This window comes from Chlorocebus sabaeus, chromosome 5 (genome assembly GCF_047675955.1).
Source record: "Chlorocebus sabaeus isolate Y175 chromosome 5, mChlSab1.0.hap1, whole genome shotgun sequence".
In the NCBI taxonomy this organism is placed as follows: domain Eukaryota; kingdom Metazoa; phylum Chordata; class Mammalia; order Primates; family Cercopithecidae; genus Chlorocebus; species Chlorocebus sabaeus.
This window is the reverse complement of record NC_132908.1, coordinates 783,252-804,323: the sequence shown is the minus strand read 5'-3', so window position 1 is coordinate 804,323 and position 21,072 is coordinate 783,252. Positions and strand designations below refer to the sequence as shown.

Below are 21,072 nucleotides of genomic sequence, written 5' to 3'. Positions count from 1 at the left end.
GACGGTCCCGTCTACATGGTTTCCCCAGGCCTGGAAGCAGCAGCGGCACCACCCCCTGCACTGGGGGTCCCAGGATCCCCGATGGGCTGTGGCGTGACCCGTCCAGGCTCTTAGAGGCCAACCTGGACTCACAGGACATCCTGTGGTTCATGGTACAGGCAGGTCCTCGGGCCCGGACGCACTTACAGTGGTGGCCAGGGAGCCCGGAATGTTTGAATGAAGCCGTGGGGATGGTCAGAGGCCAAAACACACCATTTTAACTTCTAATTTTCCTTGGGCAAAATCACTGGACCTCTGTCATCCCTTTTTTTTTTTTTTTTTTTTTTTTTTTTTTTTGAGACAAGGTCTCAAAAGCTGTGGCGTGGTCACAGCTCACTGCATCCTCCACCTTCCAGGCTCAAGGGATCCTCCAGCCACAGCATCCCAAAGTGCTGGGACGACCGGTGTGAGCCACTGCACCCAGTCTAGTCATCCCAAAGCAATTGTCTGTCGATGTGGGTGGGGACTCTCCCAAAGCCAGAGGCCCTGTCAGCCTGCTACACGACTCTGACCACCACCCTGCGGATCACGGGCTCCTAGGAAAGCCGCCCCAGGGACCACGATACCGGAGGTGGCCTGGGGCAGAAGGCGCAACTCACTCTCCCTCCTCTTCCCCCACAGACCTTGGAAAGGTCTCGCCTCAGCACCTCCCACCACCCTCAGCTGAGCAAATGTGTGTCTATTTTGGAAAATCTGCAACGTCTTTGAGCTGGCGCCCTTGAAAGAGAGTAATTTGGTGTAGCCGGCGGTGGGGGCCTCTGAGCCCAGCAGGCTGTTATTTTGCCCATTGGTTCCCCTTAAACACATTCAAGCTCGGAGTGGGGGCAGCACCCCGTCCCCAGGAGCCCAGCTGGCATTGTTTCCGGGGACACACTGACCTCCAGTCCTCAGGCCAGGAGCTAGGGCGTCCGAGGCCGTGGGGATCCACCGCCCAGCCTGCTTCTGTGCTCCCAGGGCCTCCTGCCTCGGGCCACACTTCTGGTTAGCAAAGAGATACCTGGGTTTTCAGGAGACGGGCGTCTCTTAAGCAGGAATCCTCCAGCAATTGCAATTGTAACCACGCGCCGACCTGCAGCTGTTCTGAGTAAACTGAGCTGCGGCAGGCACGCTACCCCGAGGCTGCAGTGTAAGCATGGCTACGGCCTGGCCCCTAGCAGGCCCCTGACTACACAATGGAGGTCAGGTGTGGATGACGACCATGCACCCGGGATTCTCTTGAAGTTTTCTGTGCTTGTGTTTAAGAGCTTAAATTGTTTTTGAAAATCACTTTGAAACTTTTACAGAGGACATAAAAGTCGTTGTCGTGAGCTTCCTTTGGTTCAGAGGAGCGTCCTTCATTATTTCCCTGGACCCCACGTTTGCGGTTTTGTTTGCAGGGACTGAGCGAAGTCAGCGTGTTCTCCACACACATTCACCCATTGCCCCCAGGCTGCCTAGGGCCGGCAGGCCACAGGGTCCCACTAGGACAGCCAGAGCCCTCTGCAGAGCCTAGAGTACAGGTGGGTGGAGGACGGGGCTAGCCCTGGGGCCCCAGCTCAGCACTTTGTTCCTCTGTTCCCTGGGGAGTTGACTGGTGTCGGGGGCTGGTCTCCCTCACCCACTCAGCGTCGAGGCCACAGGCAGAGGCCAGTCCCAGGAGACCCTGCCGCCGCAGCTGCCCACTAGGAGGAGGTCAGAGACCCCTGTGCCAGTGTGGGACCAAGCCCTAAGGTCAGTGTGAACGTCCCCGGCCTCACGTGTTTCCCCCTCCGTCTCGGCTGGCTGTAGATGGAGTCTCGATGCTCCTACCCCAAGCCAGGCCCAGCTGCACAGCCCCATGCCTGGCGGGGCAGGAGCCCCTCGGGCCAGGGACAGCCATTTCTAGGCCAGCGGAAAGAGCCCTGCGTGTTCTCACCCAGCGGCCCAATTAGTGGCCTAATTTCAGAACGGAGCCCCTGGCCTCCCGGGAGGCTGCAGTCACTCGGTTGGGGAAATGGCTGCCATTCTTCCCGACAATCACTGAAGCCAGGTCCAGCTGTGGGGCCGGGGGAGGCAGGTTCTAGACCCCGAGGCTGACTCCAGCTCGAGGGGTCAGGGCCCGGATGTGTTTGGGGGTGTCCAAGTGCAGCCTTGGTCGGAAAGTAGAAGTCAGTCTTCAAGACCCCCGTCTTACGGAGGATGGCGTCTCACAGCCCCTCACACGAGTGGAGGTTACTGTACCCACCCAGGTCGCACCGGACCTGCTTCTGATTCTGGGGGTCCACACGACACAGGGGGGATGACTGGTGCCCCCCACCCCCAGAGACCTGAAACACCACAGAAGTGGGGTGAGAGACAGGACCTACCACATGCCTGGGACATGGGCCTGGAGCAGACCCAAGGCCCTCGGCTCACCCTGGCCCTCCCCCCACTTCCCTCAACCTCCTCCTGCCCTCAACCTTGGGCAGGTAGGCGGGCCAGGTCCACCGTGCAGGTACACACAGCCGCTTCTCTCCTGAGACGCTGAGGACTGGCAGGATCTGCCTGGACCACAGGGCAGTGCTCACTCCAGGACGTGGTCCCACGGCCTGTCTCGGCTGTCCTGGTGGCCCACACCACACTCCAACCTGTGTCCTGATTCGCTGGGGGCACTGGCAGTGCTGGACATAACTCAGGCACCCTCGGTGACCTTACTGGGTCCAGTGAATTGCCCAATAGCCAGAACCTGGAGCCTTGGCGACCCCATTAGGAGACCCCCTAGGTCCTTCCAGATGAGCAGATGCAAAGGCCGTTTGGGGTCCTGACAGCGGCCACAGAACCCCCAGCTCTCACAACTCAGCTGCAGAGCTCAGGGTGTCCCCACCCTGGCCCTGGCTCCAAGCCACCTGCTGTCCCAGTGAATGCAGGGACAAGTCCCGGGGTCCCCCCACCTTGCCTGCATCCTGGGGCAGCACACGCCCTTCCCCCAACAGTCATTCCACTCTGGCACCGGGTGGAGTGGTGCCCCCAGCCATACGGACAGCCCCCAGCAGCCCAGATACTAAGGTGCATCCGGAGTCACAGCACCCAAGGGCACACGCAGGGCAAGCACCAGGGCCAGGGAGAACTCGTCTATCCCCCACCATGCCAAGAGGAGCAGCCATCTGCCCTGAGGAGGAGGCCTGATGCCCTGGGCTTTAAGCTGCCCCACCCCACCCCCAAATCCGTAATAAAAATAATCCCTTCCCTAATGTGCCCCAGTTCTGGAGGCGCCTCTGATCCCGCCAACCCACATCAGGGCGGGAGGTGCAGGTGGCCCCGATTCACAGTCACAGCGCGAGGAGGCCTGCTGAGTGGCTTCAGGGGCCTGGGCGCCCGAGAGGGACAGGCCCACCTCTCCCCAGCCACCCCTGCAGGACTCTGGGCCACCCCAGGCAGGCCGGGCAGTTCCCTGTGACACTGGGGAAGGCAGTGCCTGCTCACAGGCCCCTGGCCCTGGTTTCCCCGGGGGTGGCCCAGCCTCTGCAAGGACTGAGTTTGGGGAGCTTGGCCCTGTGCCCCCAGTGGCTGCTGTTGCTGCCTGGGGGCCCCCACCTAGGATGCAACCTGGTGTGTGTGTCACCTGCTGGTACACAGGGCGCAGCTCCCACAGGAGCCCAAGGGGTGCACCCAGGGCAGGCTGGGAGGAGACACAGGGAAATGTGTCAGAGGAAAAGGGGCCAGTCTCAGCTCTGCAGGCTGGCAGATGCGGAAACTGCAAAGGGAAGACCCCTCCCCAGAGCCTCGAGGCCACACAATCCCTGCCCGAGTGCTGCAGCTGGATGCACCTCTCCCGAGGCAGCATGCCCCACAGCACCCACAGTGGGCCGGTGTTGGAGACGCCTCAGGCCGCCACTCTCAGCTCAGATCAGACTGAAGAGCACGGCACTCTCCTGCCCTCCAGAGCTGGCTGCTAGTCTGGGAACGGGGAATTGGGCCGGAGCAGGGAGCTCCACAGAGACTCAGGGCCCCTAGCAGGAAAAGGCTCACATCCCAGGGTGAGCCACATGGCCCACACAGGACGCCTGTCAGGGGGCACAGCTGAGGGTCACCTGATCCCTGCAGGCTGCAGAGGCCCCAGAGGGTAAAGGGTCCTAGTCCCATCCCCATTCCTCCGCACTGGCCCAGGACACTGGAGGCGGAAGGCCCCTGGTATGCAGCCAAGGAATCCACCCCTCAAGTGGAAGGAGACCTCTCCACCAGGACCAAGCTGGTCCCTCAGGGAAACTGGACCAGCCCCACTCTGGCCCCTGGCTGCGTGTCCACCCGCTGGGTGAGCCCTGGGCAGCACAGGCTGTCTCTGGGGTCAGCCCAGCCCTGAGGAGGGGGTGGGGGTGGCGCCAGGGCCCAGGTGGTGGGAGGGGCGGGGCGCAGCCAGGGCTCTGCCTGGCGGACTCCCGGCACATCACTTGGCCCTCGCCGTCACTCGCGGTCGCCTGGCGTTTGTCATCATTGTCCCTCCACTGTCACCTTTCAAGGTAGGTCCGACGAACAGGCCCCTGGGGCTAGGGAGGGCCTTGAGGCTCCGCGGCTCTCGGCTGGCCCAGGTCAGTCCCCTGGGCTCACCTAACTCCCAGGGCGAGGGCGGCTGCCCCACGGACAGCGAGACCCAACCCGAGCCGGTGCTGCAGGCAGGGAGGCGGCTCACGCGGTGCGGGGGAGCTGTGTCCATCTGAGCGCCGTGCGCCGCCTGCAGTGCCCACCGAGTCCTGCGGCTGGGGGCGTCCACAGGGTGCGTGGGGCAGGTGGCTGGGCTCGGCAGCAGCTGCGCGAAGGTAGGGCTGGGCGGTGAGGACTGGGCTGTGGGCGGGGCACCAACACCCCAGGCCTGGGAGGACCTGCACGCAGCTGGTCCCGCGCCCACATGGCTGTGTGTAGGGTCTCCGAGGAAAGACCCGCAGTGGGGATGGGGGCAGGTTGGGTGCTGGAACTCGAGGATCTCCAGGAGGGAATCCTCCCTCTGCACCCTGATCATTCCCCCAGAAACTCGCCCCCACTTGTTCCTTGAGCTCCCACCCCGGGTCTGCCGGCTGCTGGGAGTCTGCCCACTTCACCAACCGGGATCCCACCAGCCCCAAGCCCTGGGCCCCTCCCTCACTGAGAAGCAGCTGCGCCACTAAAGGTATAGGGAGACTGTTGGGCCACGAGCCCCCTTCACAGCCAGAGGCAGGCTCCCCCAAACTCGACGCCAACCCCCAACCCACCCCCCCAAGGTTCAGCCCTGTCTCCCAACCTTGGGGATTGGGGCCAGGGTTGGGACAGAGTAAGGGACTCCCTGGGCCCCTGGAGTGGGCAGGGGGAGAGGCACGGGGCATCCCACCCCTACTTGCCTCGAACTTGTGACAGTTCTGAGGTGTCAACCTGTGGCATTCCCAGGCTGGCCACAAGCAGAAAGCATGCCGGTGATGTGTGTGTGGTTGCCAGACTCGCTGGGGACCCAGGGGCCACCAACAGCCCATGTCCTCGACTCAGGTCGTGTAGCCTGAGCCCCCAAGATCCTGAGCACACCCCCCACCTGCCAGAGATGCAAACTGCAGCAGAACGGTCCTGTCCAGGAGTCCTGACTCTGGACTGGGCTCTGCCCATGCAAAGCAGAGGGGCATGCAGCAGGGCGGGGCGGGGGCCACCTCCTGAGGACCTCACCCCCACCTCACACTGTGGTCTGAGTCAGCCTGCATGGGCCTCAGTGGGAGGGCGGGAGCTGGGGGCCTGCCATGCTGAGCACCCATTCTGCTGTCTGCAAGGGACCTTCTTAAGGTGTTGGGGGGGTGTGGGGAAGTAGCTAAGAATGCAGTTTTGTGCAGTTAATTAGTCCCACTGGGGGAGGCGGGAGCTGGGGCCTCATGGGAACTTGCCCTGTGCCCTACACCCTAGCAACGCCTGTGGACCTGGGAAAGACACGAGTGGAGAAAACAGGGCCCAGGGTAGTGGCCCAGGCAGTGGTGGGGACTCTCGCCCCTTCATCCTGGGGGGCTCAGCTCAGGCCTGCTGGGAGGGAGCAGTGGGGATGGGGACTCTAGGCTGGCAGCCTCGGCCCTGTGGCTTCCTCCTGTGCCCTCCAGCCCCAGGCTGGCTGCTTCGGAAGCCCCCGACGCCATGGAGGAGTGGGATGTGCCGCAGATGAAGAAAGAGGTGGAGAGCCTCAAGTACCAGCTGGCCTTCCAGCGGGAGATGGCATCCAAGACCATCCCCGAGTGAGTGCCCCACCCACCTGATTTGCCTCTCATTTGTCTGCCCTGCGCTGGCCGCTCATTTTCATAGCCATGACCACCACCGCCGACGGGCAGGTGCAGCAGGAGGCCCTCGGGGGCCAGGTGCCACCACTCACCCGCCACCCACCCACCCGCAGGCTGCTGAAGTGGATCGAGGATGGGATCCCCAAAGACCCCTTCCTGAACCCCGACCTGATGAAGAACAACCCATGGGTAGAAAAGGGCAAATGTACCATCCTGTGAGCCCCGCACCCGGCCCCACTCATGCCATCCTGTGAGACCACGCCTGGCCCCACACCCACCATCCTGTGAGACCACGCCCGGCCCCACTCCCACCGTCCTGTGAGCCCACGCCCGGCCCCACTCCCACCATCCTGTGAGACCACGCCTGGCCCCACTCCCACCATCCTGTGAGCCCCTCTCCTGGCCCCACTCGCACCATCCTGTGAGCCCCTCTCCTGGCCCCACTCGCACCATCCTGTGAGCCCCACTCCACTCGCGCGTGACTGCAGTCTGTAAAGGCGTGACTTTATAAAGGCGTCTTCAGGTTTTCGTTCCTCTGCACGCTCTCCGGGAAGCAATGCGGGGGCGTGTCCGCGGGTCAGAGACCTAGAGCAAGTCCCTGATGTACAGGCTGCGCCGCACAGCGTTGGAGACACCCTCGTTGAAGCGGAACCAGACCTCGCTCCTGCCCACTGCCGTGCCCATACGCCGCTCCACTGAGTCCTGCTCCGGGGCCGTGTCCCCTGCGGGGCCACAGGGTTGCTCCTCAGCTGGACCCCAGCACCCCAGGCCCCCCACAACCCCACAACACCCCCCACACACACCTGCACTCAGGGCTGCTGTGCTCCTGACGACCACACGTCCAAAGAAGTCCCTCTCAGGCTGACGGGGAGGACGGACTAGTCAGCCCTGTAGGACAGACGCCCCGTCCAGCCCCTGCCCAAGACAGGAGGACCAAGAGCCTCTCCAGGGAGGAGGGGCCGAAGCCCCTGAGACACCTTTCCAAACCTGGCGCAGGCCAGCTGCCCCTCACCCCTCACTGCCATCTGCTCCCCACCAGGTGCCAACCAAGAAGAGCCAATATAGCCACTCTTCTGCCCAGACGGGAAACTCAGGCCCGAGTAGAACCCTGGTCACGCTGAGTGTAGGAAGCTGGTCCTTCAGAGCCCCACCCTCAGCCAGACTCCTTCTGTGGCTCAGCCCCAACCCCAAAGACACCTTGGCCCTGCCCCTGAAGATACCCTGGCCCTGCCTCATGACTGCCCCAGCCCCACCCCCAAAGGCATCCTGGTCCCGCCCCCGTGGCTGCCCATTCCACACCTGTTCCTCCCGGACTGCTCGCCTCATGATGTGCTCCAGCCGCTGCTCATGGTTGCGTGGGGCAGGTCGGCACACCCCTTTCTCCCCACTGCCCCCCAGCAGACCCTCGAGCCCTGGGGAGCTCCCGTCCACCTGCAAGGAGCAGGACTGTGAGGTCTGGTCACACAGAGCTACAGTGGGGATGGTAGCCACCCAGGCCCCAACCTGCTCCAGAGCCCAGGTGGGCTCACCTGGGGGCTGTTCTCTGCCTGGGCCACAGCCTCCGCCCGCCGCATCTTCTCCACCTCGATCTCTCGGGCGATGAGCTGCTTGGCCTGGTAGGTCAGGGGTTTGCGGGCAGGCAGCTCGGGGAAGCGGCAGAGTTCCTCCACGTTCCTGCTCAGCGCCGGGGGGCACCAGGGCAGGTCAGTGGGGCCAGGCCCAGGACCAGAGACCCACCAGGCGCTCCAACCGCAAACCCCAAAAGTCACAACGCCAGAGCGGGAATGTAGGGTGAGTCCTGGTGCCACCGCACGCCAACCCCACAGCAGCCGAGTTTAACTGCCCCGAGCCTCAGTTTCCCCAACTGCAAATATACGTGGGATGATGAAACCTGCCGAGGGTTGCCACGACAGTGACTTAGCGTCCTGCACATTGGTGCTGTTGCTGGGGCAGCAGGACCCTGGGGCTACTGCCCCGTCCTCACACCCGCCACTCCCGTGGCCATCCCACAGCGGGAAACAGCCTTGGAAAGCGCAGTCACTCTCGGGGCCCCCCAGCTCCAGCTCCATGTGGGGGCACTAAGGTTGGGAGCAGCTCTGCAGCAAAACTCAGGTCCCAGGGTCAATCTCAGGTGACTGGGGGTGACCGCCCCTCACGGTCACATTGGAGTGAGGGATACACTGGGGACCGACACCCCAGACACCATGACTGGGCTTTCAGACTCCCGGCCCTATGCGGGCCCCGGCACCTGGAGCACCTCCAGGCCCCCGCCCCAGGCACTGGGGGACTCACGGCTCCAGCCTGTAGATGTACTGCCCATCGGGTGTGCGCTCCTGGCGGTAGGTCAGGCTGTAAGCGAGCATCGTGCCCACCAGGCTGGCCAGCTGTTGCTTCTCACGGGTGCTGTACAGCTGTGTGCTCACCTGGGGGCCGGGGGCAGCAGGCGGGGGTCTGAGCAGGCTGTACAGCTGTGTGCTCACATGGGACAGGAGGACAGCAGGTGGGGAGTCCCCCACCCTGGGGACGGCACTCACGGGGCGGAGCTTGGGCGCAAGAATGTCCAGGAGCAGGCAGAGGGCGTCCAGGAGCAAGGCCTGGGGCGTGGCCCGGCTGCGCGCGGCTGGTGCGATGCCAGACACCAGCGTCTGGATCAGGTTCCTCATCTGGCTCATCCGGTTCTGGGCCTGGGGCAGGGGGCGAACCAAGGACTGGTCACCGGGGCCCCCCAGGACAAGTAGGGGAACGGCGGGTGGGGGACCGGCGGGTGGGGGAACGGCGGGTGGGGGACCGGCGCGTGGGGGAACAGCAGGTGGGGGACCGGCGGGTGGGGGAATGGCGGGTGGGGGAACGGCGGGTGGGGCCGGGGGCAGCCGCACGGGCAGCACTGGGGTGGGCAGGAGTGGCACAGAGGCAAGCACACCTCCTGCTGGCTGCTGGGGAAGGTGATCCTGGGTGTGCGGCTGGAAGCGAACAGCACGTGGAAGGCCACGGGCAGGAAGGGTGGGTAGCGCAGCAGCTGGAAGCTCTGGCTGTGGTGAGCAGCCCCTGCCAGCAGGTCGTCGAAGGCCAGCCAGTCGAGGGCCGCACACACGGCGCCCAGGCTGGAGTCTCGAAGCCGCAGGCGCAGGAAGTTGTCAAACAGGCCCTGCAGGCAGCCAGCAACTCCTGAGCTCCTGCCCCTCACGCCCCTGCCCATCCCAGGAAAAGTGCACCACTGCAAAGCCTCCACCTCCGGCCCGCGGACCCTCCACCTCCTGCCCGGCATGCCACCTGCCCCACAAGGCTCCAAGGACCCTCCACAAGGGTCCCCACAAGACTGGGCGTCGGGCAGCAGCACACACCAGCAAGGGGCCATGGGGCCTGGGGGTTGGAGGAGGGTCCACCCTGAGCACCCTCACTGCAGCTTGAGAGAGACTGAGACAAGGAGGTGAACTGCCCACCAGGAGGCCTCCAGGAACCAAAGAGGTCCAGCCTCACTCAGGCCCTCCTTAGACTGTCTGAGGAAGCTCCGCCCACCAGAGTCCCTACCCCGTTCCTCGGGGGACTCTATCCACGCTGCCCCTCCACACTGCACAGCCCCCACCCGTTCTGCGGGGGAGTCTATCCCGCCGCTGCTCCACGCTGCCCCTGCACATCGCGAGTTTTGGGATTTGGGGATTGACTGTGGATCCCCAGCTGTTAATCCAAAGCTGCTTAGAGTCAGTCGGCAGCTTAGGCAGGGACTCCCGGGGGCAGGGTGGCAAGAAGGCCTCACCGCCCTGCTCTCCACCCCACGTGCACCCTAAGTCCAGAATCCAGCCCCTCACAGCCCCAGGCCACGCCATGGGGCAGAGGCTCCACCCCAACCCGCTGAGAGTCCCAAGCAGCCACCAGAGCCACCTCCCCTATCGGATGGCCGCCCCCCCCACCTGCCAGCCCGTGCCCTGCCGCCCCCCGCCGCCTGCCAGCCCGTGCCCTGCCGCCCCCCCCGCCTGCCAGCCCGTGCCCTGCCGCCCCCCCCCGCCTGCCAGCCCGTGCCCTGCCGCCCCCCTCCCTGCCTGCCAGCCCGTGCCCTGCCGCCCCCCCCCGCCTGCCAGCCCGTGCCCTGCCGCCCCCCCCGCCTGCCAGTCCGTGCCCTGCCGCCCCCCCGCCTGCCAGTCCGTGCCCTGCCGCCCCTCCCGCCCTCCTAGCTCCTGCTCCCCACCTCAGAGGCCTCCTGGCACCCCAGCTCCCGAACCCGGCTCTCTCAGCACCCACAAAGCACCTCCCCGGCCACACGGGAGGGTCGGCAGGGGCAGGGGCACAGCCCAGGTCCTGAACAAGCAGCCCCCAGGCAGGGATTTTGGGGAAGGACAGGTACCTGGACCACCTTCTCGTGCTCGCCTGCGGAGGCGGCGGCATGCAGGACACGGTAGAATCGCTGCGACGCAGAGGTCGGGGAGCCCGCGTCCCCGTCACCCAGCAGGAGCGTGTCAGCAGGCAGGGCGGGATCCTGGCCCATACGGCGCCTGCAAATGGGGTGCTGAAGCTGGATGGCCCGTATCAGAGCAGAGGTAGCCCCACCGTCTCCCAGGGAAACTCAAAAGCCCCATCAGAGCCGCCACCCACTTCATTCTTCTCAGCAGGAAGACAGCCAAAGACACACTCGGACCTCAACTCCCTGAAAAATTCCCTCAAGCCGAGGAGGAGCCCCACTCTGGGAGGAGCCCTGCCATGACCCTCTGGGGCTAGGGAACCCCAGGGAAAGTCACCCCCCAGGGTCCAGGCCAGGAGCAGCACATCCCACAGGCCCAGGCCGGCGTCTCCCATGTCCTGCGGCACGACCAGGCCAGCATCCTCTGGGGTCCCATGCCAGGTCAGGACGGAGGCACGCTGGCTGCTCCTGCCTGCAGGAGGCCTCCTGGTGTGGAGAGGCAGGAGCTCAGAGACCACAGCCCAGGCCAAACGTGGCAAAAATGTGGGTGCAGCTGGGGCAGGGCCTAGGTCACAGGGCGCCCTGGAGAGGGACACCCTGGAGGCCCCACCACATCAGGGGTGTCCTTCCCACAGGGGGCCCTGGAGGTTTCCCTGGCTGACCCGCCAAGGCTGCAGTGGCGACAAAAACCCAGGAAAAGGCTCAGGAGGGCCCTGGAGGCCGGACCAGGCAGCCACAGGCTCAGGACAATGAGTTCCCAACTCAAGGATCGTGCTGGCCTGCACGCAGGGCCAGCGTCCTGGGGTCTAGGCACCGTGGGCGTCCAGGCCAAGGCTGTGGCCGCCGCCTACCTCTGGGCTCGAGGCAGCTGGAAGACCTCCTGCCACACCGAGAAGAGCCCTCTGCGCTGGTCCTTGAGGCCCACGCGTGTGGCCTGCACGTCTCGCACGCTCAGCTCCCGCTGGCCCCGACTGTACAGAAACTGGACACGGGCGGGGGCATGAGAGGCGGCTGACTCCCGACCCCACCCCACCCCACCTGGTGCCTGCCGGCCCCCACCTGCAGGGTATTGATGCAGGCCCGGATGTCATTGTCAGTTTTCTCACAGAGGGCCGCCAGCACCCCCGGGTCAGTCCTCATGCCCTGCCGCAGGGAGACCTGGGGGAGGAGAGCTGCTGGAGGGCCCGATGGTATGCCCCATCCTCCGGGGGTTACCAGGGCTCCATGGGGAGGGGCAGGGAAACGGCCAGAACGAGGTCACACCCCCAACCCTGCCCTGAGCCACGCTGCTCCCTGGGCTCCACCGACCTCCTGGAGTCGCTGCACCAGCCTCGAGGGCAGCGTCGGCGGGAAGTGGAGCAGGAACGCCTGCTGTTTCAGCTGCCGCAGGGACGGTGCGAACCTGAGGAGAGGCAGCAGGGCCAGGGACCCCGGAGTTGGCACCTCAGCCCAGGATACAGGGACAGGCCGGGTCCCTCCCTCCAGGCGCCGGGGCCTCTCCTGACCGTGGCGCCCACCCGTGCACTCACTGGTCATTGCAAATGCAGATAATGGGCCTCATGAGGAGCCCCCCCTCTGCCCGGCGCCGTCGGCCGCCACCTGAAGACACAGCCGGGCCCTGGGGCTCCGCCTCCTGTGGCCCCTTGCGGTTCAGGATGCTCAGGAGGACGTTGATAGCGGCCTTGGGGGAGGTGCAGAAGACACAGTGAGTCCAGGCCCTGCTGCCCACCTGCCCGCCCACCCGCCCACCTACCCAGGCATCAAGGAGCCCACCACAGGGGCCCCGTCGATCTCATCGATGACCAGGCAGTTGGGCTTCCCGCCAGCGCCCAGCACCGACTCCATCTGGGTGGCCGCCTCGATGCGCGTTCGGAACGCCTCCGGGCTACGGTCGTCACTGGAACAGGGAGGTCAGAAGTCGTCAGGACAGCGGGCGTCCCTGGCCAGGCAGCCTCCCGAGGCCGGGGCTGCTGCACTTGCGTGGAAGCCGCCACATGACGCGGCCGTGCCGATCCCGTGAATCCCAAGGAAGGACACGTTTCCCCGGCCCACACGCCCAGGCCCCCACCACCCTCGAGATGGGAACATCTACGCCCGGTTTCAGGTCCACGGCCAAAACGCAAACACATCAGGACAGAAGGAGAGCCAGAGACAGGCCTCACGTCACTCACCTGGCGTTCATCTCCACCACAGAGTACCCCGCGTGACGCGCGATCACGTGTGCCAGGGTGGTCTTCCCCAGCCCCGGAGGCCCACACAGCAGTGCCACCTGCAGCCCAGGTAGATGGAGGCATGGTGTGCGCCGCACCTACAGGATGCCCCTGGCCCAGCCACCAGGGACTGCCATGTGTGACCCACAGGCTGGGTGCTCCCCCCGCCCCACTCCAGCCATCAAATAAGAACAAAATTCAGCACGTTCATGTACCAAGGTGGCAACAGAAAAAAATCCTGCACAAGGCAAGGTTCGTGCAGACAAAACACAGCTAGTACCCAAGTGACAGCCCCCAGAAACCACCCACCTTCCACCCAGATCGTCTTGGCCAACTGCAGAGCCCTCTGGGGACACTGACTGCCCCCAAGTTATTACTGGAACGTACCCAGTTCTAACTCATGCTAACGGCACTTCACGCCAAGACCCACGTGTCGTCACACCCACAGCTCCTGGTGAAACTCAACAGGCTGCCAAGGTGCCGGCCGCCAAGTGCAAAGCCTCAGGCTTACTGCTGGCGGCATGGCTGGCAGGGCTCACCTTCTGCCTCGGTCGCTGGCTCGGGTCCAGCCCAGCCTCCAGCATCTCCTCCAGTACCTGTTCGTGGCTCTTCCACTTTCCTGGGGCCGTGGCCTCCTTGCTGACCCGGGCTGGCTCAACACTGGGCCTGGGCTTCCGGGAAGGCCTCTCGTGGCCAAACACCACCAAGTCCCACAACTTCAGCCACTTGAGCAGGCAGCGGTTGGTGAACTACGGGAAGGGAGGCATAGCCTGAGGGCACCGCCTCCAGGCATGGCCAGTCAGCCTGCAACCTTGAGCCCCATGACCCCATGGGACGCTGAGCCGAAGGATGAATGGCCACTCCCATCTTCCTGCTGGTGAGCGACCACGAGGCTCACACCAAGGGCTCCGTCCCCATGGCTCTGGCCACAACCCATCTGGGAGGCACCTGCCCTCCCCAGGGCCACCCCAGTGTCACCTGCTGCAAAGGTAGGTAAAGAAACAGAGCAGGCCAGGCGCGGTGGCTCAAGCCTGTAATCCCAGCACTTTGGGAGGCCGAGACGGGCGGATCACGAGGTCAGGAGATCAAGACCATCCTGGTTAACACGGTGAAACCCCGTCTCTACTAAAAATACAAAAAACTAGCCGGGCGAGGTGGCGGCGCCTGTAGTCCCAGCTACTCAGGAGGCCGAGGCAGGAGAATGGCGTAAACCTGGGAGGCAGAGCTTGCAGTGAGCTGAGATCTGGCCACTGCACTCCACCCTGGGCGACAGAGCAAGACTCCGTCTCAAAAAAAAAAAAAAAAAAAAAAAAGAAACAGAGTCTTGGATCAGGTGACACCCTGGAGCCCTGGACCCCTGGCCTGCCTCACACGTCACAGGGGACCAGTAGCACAGTACTGTGCTCAGTTCCCCGCCTACAACTCAAAGGGATAAACCAGAGCCTCACTCCATCCCCGAAGCCCTGTGGACTAGCTGTGCAAAAATCACTGGGCCCAGGTTCTTCCCTCCTGGGAACAGAGGAAGCCAGTCACACTTGAGCAAGAGCAAGATCTCACGTCATCACTGAGCAGCTCCGTGTAGTGCCGGGGTGCAAACTCATCCACCCAGAGGCAGTGAGTGGAGGCGTCTTGGCCGTCAGCTGGCTCCTCCTCAGGGGCCCCCACAGGCTGGGCTGCCTCCTCCTTCTCTGACCTGAGACTGGAGAGAACCATGTCCTGAGCCACAAACCCCTCACAGGGACCCCGCCTGCCCACACACCACGGAACATGAGATAAGAGGTCATGCAAGAACCAACAAGAATCCCCAGGGCAGAAGGGCTGGCAGAGTCACCTGCGCAGGGTGTCTGAGAGCCTCTGGGCCTCCTGAAGCAGCCGCTCCCGCCGCTGTGCAAACAACAGGCTGGGATGAAGAGGGCTCAGGCGGCCCCACCACCGCCCCCCAGCAAACCCGCAGCCCCAACCTCGCCATCGATCTGCTCCTTCAGGGAGGCAAAGGACACACCCAGCAGGTCCAGCTGGCCACCACCTCGCCACGGGACATGGAGCAGAGAGCTCTGTGGGGAAGGGAGAACAATTGCCCACGGGCTCCTCCCAGGTCACAAGGTTCACCTCAGCCCCCATCAGTGCTCACGGACCCAGGTGGGACAACCCGAGTAAGCCGGCCGGTGAGGGGTGGGAGACGGGGCAGGGGGGCCAAAAGAAAAAAGCCATCCTGATGAAACAGCTGCAAAAGAAAAGCTGCAAAAGAGGGCAGCTTTAGGAGAAACAAAAAAAGGGCAAAAGCAGGAGGGGGAAGCAGGAAGGAGACCCTCTGCACCCTCAGGCCATGCAAACAGGATGGACGGCAGCCCGCGGTGGGAAGACTGTGTCCTCTAAAGCTACGCCCCACAAAGCAGTCTCCCCCGAGGCAGCCCCTGGCAGTGTGCACAGGACGGGCTGTGAGCAAATGGCACAGGTGAGGGCTCCCAGGACCCTTTCCTGAACAGCACCAGCCCTCCCACCGTGCAGGAAGGCCACCGCCACCCACCTGCACCCCTGTGGCCACAGGGTCAGCACGCAGCACCAGATAGGCTCGGACGCCCTCTGTGGACGTCACATGGACATAATCCTCCAAGATGGGGGGCCTCCTCAGGACCGGATTGCGGGCGGCGGGTGAGGCCCGTGTGAGACCCACGTCAGCAGCAGCGTCTGAGGCTCTGAGGAGAGACCAGGGCTCAGTGACAGAAACTCAAGCCTCGGGTCACCCTTGGATGTGTGTGTCCAAAGCCACACTCAGCCTGGAACCCTCTCCACCCCCCAGGCCTCATCCAGGGCACCGGATGGGCTCCATCTGCATCCCACTGGACAGATAGGATGGGATGCCCATGTCCAAGGCACACACTCGTGGTCCCACAGCTCAGCAAGGTCCTCAGGGCTCGGCGGCGGGGTGATGTCCATCGGCGGGGAGTCGGGAAGAGGCAGCTCGTCCATCTCCTCCGACCTGAAGTTCAGCCTCTTGACCACCTGCAGCCTAGGCCGTTTGATCCTGGGGGCTGGGGGAGACATATGCAGGGAACCAGAGGCCTCCTCAGCCTCGCGCCCACCCCGGAGGCCCTGGGGCAATGCCGCCGACCTACCGTGGGGCAGGGACCCAGCCGGCTGCAGGTTGGCGTCCACCTGCCTCTTCCCGGCGCGGCCCTGGCTGCTGCCCAGAGATGCGGCTGGGGCGGGGCGGGAGGCCGCGTCCCCTCTGGCGAGGGCCTCCTCGAACGTCCGCGGGGCCCGGCCCGCGGTGGACAGGGGGACCCCGGAGGGCGACGGAGTCGACGCCCCTGCTGGGAGAGGAGACTGTCAGCGGCCGCCCCGAGACAGCAGATCCCGCCAGCAGCGGCATGGAGGGCCCTTCGGCTCCCGGTACTCCCTCCCCGAGATCGCCACTGTCCCGGCTTCCGCAGCGGCCTCGCCTCCTCCCGACATCCCTCCTCGACTGCCAGGCGCCGCGCCCCACCTTCCAGCTCGGCCAGCACCTCCAGCTCGGCCGCGAACTGGCTGTGGAAATCGTCCTCCACGCCGCACAGCTCCTGCTCGTAGTCCTCCATGCCGTCCGCGAGCCCGGGCTCCGGCTCCGAACCTCCCGCTCCGAACCTCCCGCGCCGCCACCGCCGCCGCGTACCACCCGCCCCGAGCGTGCCGGGCGCCGCCAATCAGCAGCCGGCGTGCCCGGCGGCGCTCGCCATTGGTCGGCGGAGCGGAGGCGGGGCTGCGCGCGAGGTGGGCGGGGCGAGTTCCTGCTCCGCAGCCCCCGCAGCCCCCGCAGCCTGTACGGGGAAGCTCGCCATTGGCCGGCGCAACCGCCCTTCCGCGGCGGGGGCGGGCCGGGGGCGGGCCGGGGGCGGGGCTGCGCGCGCAGCGGGGCAGGGCGGAAGCGCTGCTAGGCATCCGGAGCGAGGATTCCAGGGTCTCTGGGTCAGGAGCGCGCGGGCGCGGGGCTGGAGCCGGTGTCGGTCACGGCATCGGGGGCCTGGACTGCACAGCCCGGCAGCAGGTCAGTCTGGGCGCGGGAGGTGCTCGGAGCCGGGGTTGGCCTGCCCACCGGGCCTGTGCGGGGCGCCGGTCTGCGCGGGCTGCGGGGAGCAAGGAGGCCCCAGCCCTGCCCCGCGCCCCAGGCAGACCTGCTTGCCGGGCCCCGGGAGTGCTGCTGCCCCTCCCCGCCCCCACCGTCGGGCAGAGGCCGTCATGTGCATCCCCTGGAGGGGAGGGTCTTTGGGGAGGCTCTGTGGGGCAGGCTCGGAACGGGCTGTTTCTCCAGGCTTGGGTCAGGCATGTCAGCCGGGAACAGGCTGATTCCCTGATCCCCCAGCTGACGCCCCGGCCTGATCTTGGGGACTGAGGAAGCAGGTGCATAGTAGGGCTGCGCACCTGGCTTGTGGCTTCGCACCGGAGCCCGGGTGAGGGGGTGCGGGGACCTCTGTCTGCTGGGCTGGGCGCCCCCCACGTGCTCACAGCACACGCACCCACGCGTGGCTCGGCAGGCCGGCCATGGAGCCGGGCAGCGTGGAGAACCTGTCCATCGTGTACCGGAGCCGCGACTTCCTGGTGGTCAACAAGCACTGGGACGTTCGCATTGACAGCAAGGCGTGGCGGGAGACTCTGACGCTACAAAAGCAGCTTCGGCACCGCTTCCCGGAGCTGGCCGACCCGGACACCTGCTACGGGTTCAGGTAGGCCGGGCGGCCACAGCCCCACTGCAGCGTCTGTGGAGGAAAGTGGCTCAGACGCTGGACTCTGCCCCACCCCAGGTTCTGCCACCAGCTGGATTTCTCCACCAGCGGGGCACTGTGTGTGGCCCTAAACAAGGCAGCCGCTGGCAGCGCATACAGGTGCTTCAAGGAGCGGCGCGTGACCAAGGCTTACCTGGCACTGGTAAGACCTGGTCAGTTCTGGGGTGGGGCATGGGGACTCAGGACTCCCACCCCACTTGGGCAGGCCCTGGCTCAGAGCCTCCCACCAAGCTCTCCATGGCTGCCTGGTGTTAGGTGGGCTCCCCAGCAGTGGTGGGCTGCCCCGTGAACTGTGTGACTCCCCTTGTCCTGCAGCTGCGGGGGCACATCCAGGAGAGCCGGGTGACCATCAGCCATGCCATCGGCAGGAACGGCACGGAAGGCCGGGCCCACACCATGTGCATCGAGGGCACGCAGGGTGCGGCAGGCAGGGACCAACTGGGCAGGCATTGTGGGTTGGGGTGGGCCTGGGCAGGCAGGGACCAACTGGGCGGGCATCGTGGGTTAGGGTGGGTGAGCCTGGGCCCTGGGCTGGTCCCGCTGACCTCACACATGCCATCTGCGCCCCAGGTTGTGAGAACCCAAAGCCAAGCCTCACAGAGCTCGTGGTTCTGGAACATGGGCTGTACGCAGGCGATCCTGTCTCCAAAGTGCTGCTGAAGCCACTCACGGGTGTGTCTGGGGTTGGCAGTGTCTGGGGTGGGCGGTGTCCTGGTGGTGACAGAAGAAAATCAGACACGGGGCCACGTAGCCAGTGTTGGGCCACCCTGAGCATCAAGGCAGAGTTGGCAACAAGCACTCCTGTGTTCTTAACTCTACGTTCTGCGGCATCTCAGCTTCTTCTCTGACACAGGGTCCCTGCTGGCTCCTGAGTCCTGGGGGGTCTGACTGGCCTGGATTCTCCAGGACCAAGTGCCACTTTGGCCTTGTCCTCATCAGTGGTGACCTGAATGCAGGCTCCTGTCCCGAACACTGATGTCCTCGCCCATGGCAGGGGACAGGGAGAGTTCCACCCCCAGGGGCTGCTCCAAGGCTGCAGTGGGGTCATGACAGGAGGTGGGGCCTGGTCAGGGAGGTCCGTGTGGAGCAGCCCCGCCCCCCCGCTTGATCCAGCGGCACACTCACCTTGCAGGCCGGACACACCAGCTGCGTGTGCACTGCAGTGCCCTGGGCCACCCCGTGGTGGGCGACCTGACCTACGGAGAGCCCTCAGGCCAGGAGGACCGACCGTTCAGAATGATGTTGCATGCTTTCTACCTGCGCATCCCCACAGACGCCGAGTGTGTAGAGGTCTGCACGCCTGACCCCTTCCTGCCCTCCCTGGACGCCTGCTGGAGCCCCCACACCCTGCTGCAGCCGCTGGACCAGCTTGTGCAGGCCTTACGGGCCACCCCTGACCCTGACCCTGAGGACAGGGGCCCCAGGCCAAGCAGCCCCTCCACACTCCTGCCTGGGCCTGGCCGGCCCCCTCCACCCCCCACCAAGCCCCCTGAGACTGAGGCACAGCAGGGCCCCTGCCTGCAGTGGCTGTCAGAGTGGACGCTGGAGCCGGACAGCTGAGAGCTGTGGGGCTGGGGCGGGGGGTGGCGGCTGCACAGCAGAACTCTAGGGAGATGGGCGAGCAAGCGTGTGGTCACCAGCTCTGGGGCCTCGAGGTGCCCGGGAACATCAGGTCCGCTGGGCTGCCCTGGCCAGGCCTGCGGGGAAGGGCTGAGGTGGGGCCGGCAGGGGGCGCCAGGCAGCCGTGATCACAGGCGACGACATCGCACTGCGGCCATAGGACTGATGCTGGATCCTGAGGACCTTCCTACCCATGTGGCCCGGGAGAAACCGAGGTCCTTCCCTCCTCCTGGAATAGCTTCTGGATCCCAAGCTTCACCCCAGGGGCGCCAGTTTTATGGACTGAAGAGGCAGGCCCAGGTTTTGGCCTTGCCTTTGGTTCCAGGGTGGGCCACTCCTGGGCCCAGTCAGCTACTGGCCCCAACCTATCCCCTAGAGGGGCTGGGAAGGGCCATTCTGAGCTCACCTGGCCTGGGAGACCCATCTGGTCCCTGTGTCCTCTGCCCCTCACTGCTCTGCAGATCCTCTTGCCTTCGGCTGCCTCCTCCCGAGACCCAACGGTTCCTGCTGGGCTCGAGTGTGCAGGCCCGGCCGTGTGTGCCTCGGCCTCACTGTATCTGTGGCTCCCTCTCCGCCCGGATTCTGAGCTCAGTGTGGGGCTTGCTGCACAGATGTTGGTCAGGGGCCATGGCCAAGGCCCTGCCATGCACGCCCGTCCCTCAGATCCGCCGTGAGCACCAGCCTGCTGCAGTCTCCGGGCCCCTGCTAACAGTTCTGCCACGTCCCCGCTTGCCTGGCTCCCACATAGCCGTGCATTGTCACTGCCTCCGGGACCCCAGCTTGGGAGCTGTGGGCATGCCGGGTCTCACCTCTTCTGTCCCCCACGCCACAGCCTGGGCTCCTGGCTACGGTGGGGCTCCAGGGACTCCAAATAAATGCTCACTGACTGGCTTCAAGGGTGACCGTGAACGTGTCCGAAGCTGGGCTTCCGAGGGACAGGTCTGGCTACCCAGACCCTTCCTAGCTCTCTTTCCAGCCCTGAGGTCCCAGCAGGACCCAGGACAGACGCAGTGGTTCTGGCTCCTATCGGCCCCTCCTGCAGACAGCAAGCACCCTGCAGCTTTGGCCTGGGCAGGCCCCCGACGACCCCCAGCCCCCACAACCAGAACCACGGGAGCACCCACCTGGGCCCAGCCAGGGACCTTCGTAGAGCCCAGGCCCTTGTGTCAGCCCAGGCCTGGGGCCAGAGAGGAGCCTGGCCCCCCGAGTCTCAGCTCTTTGGAAGGGGCGTCTCATGGGCCAGCACTTGGTCTCAGGGCTGCCTGGCCCCTGCCTGCCACTGTCCAGCTCCAGGGCCAGCCCTGAAACCCTGGTTAGGACCCCAGCAGTGACAGCAGCAGGGCCTGGACCAGAGGCAGCTGCTGCTGTGCCCTCAGCCGAGATACGGGTTCCAGCCCCAGAGTCCCTGAGGGAAGGCCACAAGCCCTGGGCTCACTCCTGCTGCTCCCGTGACTCAGTTTCCTCATCCTTAAAGGAAGGGGCTGGTGCAGATCTGAAGAGACCACATAACCCTCAAGTACCACCAGTTGGGCGACCCCAACAGAGAGCAGCAGCAAAGCCCTCCCGGCCAGCACACCCGTCGCTCTCTAGGCCCCTCCCCCTCCCTGGCCAGCCCAGGGATGTGTCCACTCTCGGCGCCTGGCCCCGGCCTCCCCTCCCCCAGGGCTGGCTTGTCTCCAGGCTTCCTCCTGGTCCTTGTCTGAATCAGCCCAAGTTGGAGCCAGGCACAGCTCTCCTCTCTGGTGGGACTGTCTCCCCACCTTGCCCCACGGGACCCCACTCCTCTGGACTGGGGGCTGCCAACCTCACTGCCCCTAACTGCAACCGGTTGCAGCTGT

The 21,072-nt window shown here is 65.2% G+C and overlaps 3 protein-coding genes across 9 annotated transcripts; 2 read left to right on the top strand and 1 right to left on the bottom strand.

Moving 5' to 3' along the window:
• Nucleotides 1-4,396: 4,396 nt before the first annotated feature.
• On the top strand, nt 4,397-6,777 carry GNG13 (G protein subunit gamma 13). The gene is made up of 3 exons (XM_037990076.2): nt 4,397-4,493; nt 6,078-6,209; nt 6,365-6,777. Exons 2-3 carry the CDS (start codon nt 6,112-6,114, stop codon nt 6,468-6,470), a joined length of 204 nt encoding a protein of 67 aa, XP_037846004.1. The 5' UTR covers nt 4,397-4,493; nt 6,078-6,111; the 3' UTR covers nt 6,471-6,777.
• CHTF18 (chromosome transmission fidelity factor 18) lies at nt 6,736-16,516 on the bottom strand. Of its 4 annotated transcripts, none has more exons than XM_007980812.3 (22): nt 16,342-16,516; nt 15,971-16,168; nt 15,736-15,886; nt 15,382-15,550; nt 14,816-14,908; nt 14,686-14,738; nt 14,412-14,553; nt 13,394-13,603; nt 12,816-12,913; nt 12,418-12,541; nt 12,174-12,325; nt 11,953-12,046; nt 11,704-11,802; nt 11,496-11,626; nt 10,591-10,738; nt 9,172-9,396; nt 8,786-8,935; nt 8,544-8,674; nt 7,781-7,925; nt 7,551-7,682; nt 7,055-7,112; nt 6,736-6,973 (listed from the first exon to the last, which is right to left on the bottom strand). In XM_007980812.3, exons 1-22 carry the CDS (start codon nt 16,430-16,432, stop codon nt 6,837-6,839), a joined length of 2,931 nt encoding a protein of 976 aa, XP_007979003.3. In that variant the 5' UTR covers nt 16,433-16,516; the 3' UTR covers nt 6,736-6,836. The 4 variants fall into 4 exon arrangements, with proteins under 4 accessions (XP_007979003.3, XP_007979013.3, XP_037846002.2 ...); XM_007980822.3 differs by having other exon boundaries at nt 15,971-16,165; XM_037990074.2 differs by having other exon boundaries at nt 15,736-16,165.
• Nucleotides 16,517-16,742: 226 nt separating this feature from the next.
• On the top strand, nt 16,743-20,125 carry RPUSD1 (RNA pseudouridine synthase domain containing 1). 4 transcript variants are annotated; one of them, XM_037990077.2, is made up of 6 exons: nt 16,743-16,878; nt 17,465-17,554; nt 17,633-17,756; nt 17,930-18,032; nt 18,185-18,286; nt 18,747-20,125. In XM_037990077.2, the coding sequence occupies exons 4-6, from the start codon at nt 18,011-18,013 to the stop codon at nt 19,172-19,174; spliced, it is 552 nt and encodes a 183-aa protein (XP_037846005.1). In that variant the 5' UTR covers nt 16,743-16,878; nt 17,465-17,554; nt 17,633-17,756; nt 17,930-18,010; the 3' UTR covers nt 19,175-20,125. The 4 variants fall into 4 exon arrangements, with proteins under 4 accessions (XP_037846005.1, XP_007978900.1, XP_007978890.1 ...); XM_007980709.3 differs by having other exon boundaries at nt 17,366-17,554; nt 18,888-20,125; XM_007980699.3 differs by having other exon boundaries at nt 17,366-17,554.
• Nucleotides 20,126-21,072: the final 947 nt, after the last annotated feature.

Bases quoted from the DNA above. Each gene is read 5' to 3' on its own strand.
- CHTF18 (XM_037990074.2), bottom strand. From the start codon at position 16,432: ATGGAGGACTACGAGCAGGAGCTGTGCGGCGTGGAGGACGATTTCCAC. The intron at 12,326-12,417 runs GTGGGCTCCTTG...ACCTCCCCCAAG, and splicing joins AGATCGACGGGGCCCCTGTG to GCCGCTATCAACGTCCTCCT. The intron at 11,803-11,952 runs GTCGGTGGAGCC...CTCCTCCCCCAG, and splicing joins TGGTGCAGCGACTCCAGGAG to GTCTCCCTGCGGCAGGGCAT.
- GNG13 (XM_037990076.2), top strand. From the start codon at position 6,112: ATGGAGGAGTGGGATGTGCCGCAGATGAAGAAAGAGGTGGAGAGCCTC. The intron at 6,210-6,364 runs GTGAGTGCCCCA...ACCCACCCGCAG, and splicing joins GCATCCAAGACCATCCCCGA to GCTGCTGAAGTGGATCGAGG.
- RPUSD1 (XM_007980699.3), top strand. From the start codon at position 17,373: ATGGAGCCGGGCAGCGTGGAGAACCTGTCCATCGTGTACCGGAGCCGC. The intron at 17,555-17,632 runs GTAGGCCGGGCG...GCCCCACCCCAG, and splicing joins GACACCTGCTACGGGTTCAG to GTTCTGCCACCAGCTGGATT. The intron at 17,757-17,929 runs GTAAGACCTGGT...CTTGTCCTGCAG, and splicing joins CCAAGGCTTACCTGGCACTG to CTGCGGGGGCACATCCAGGA.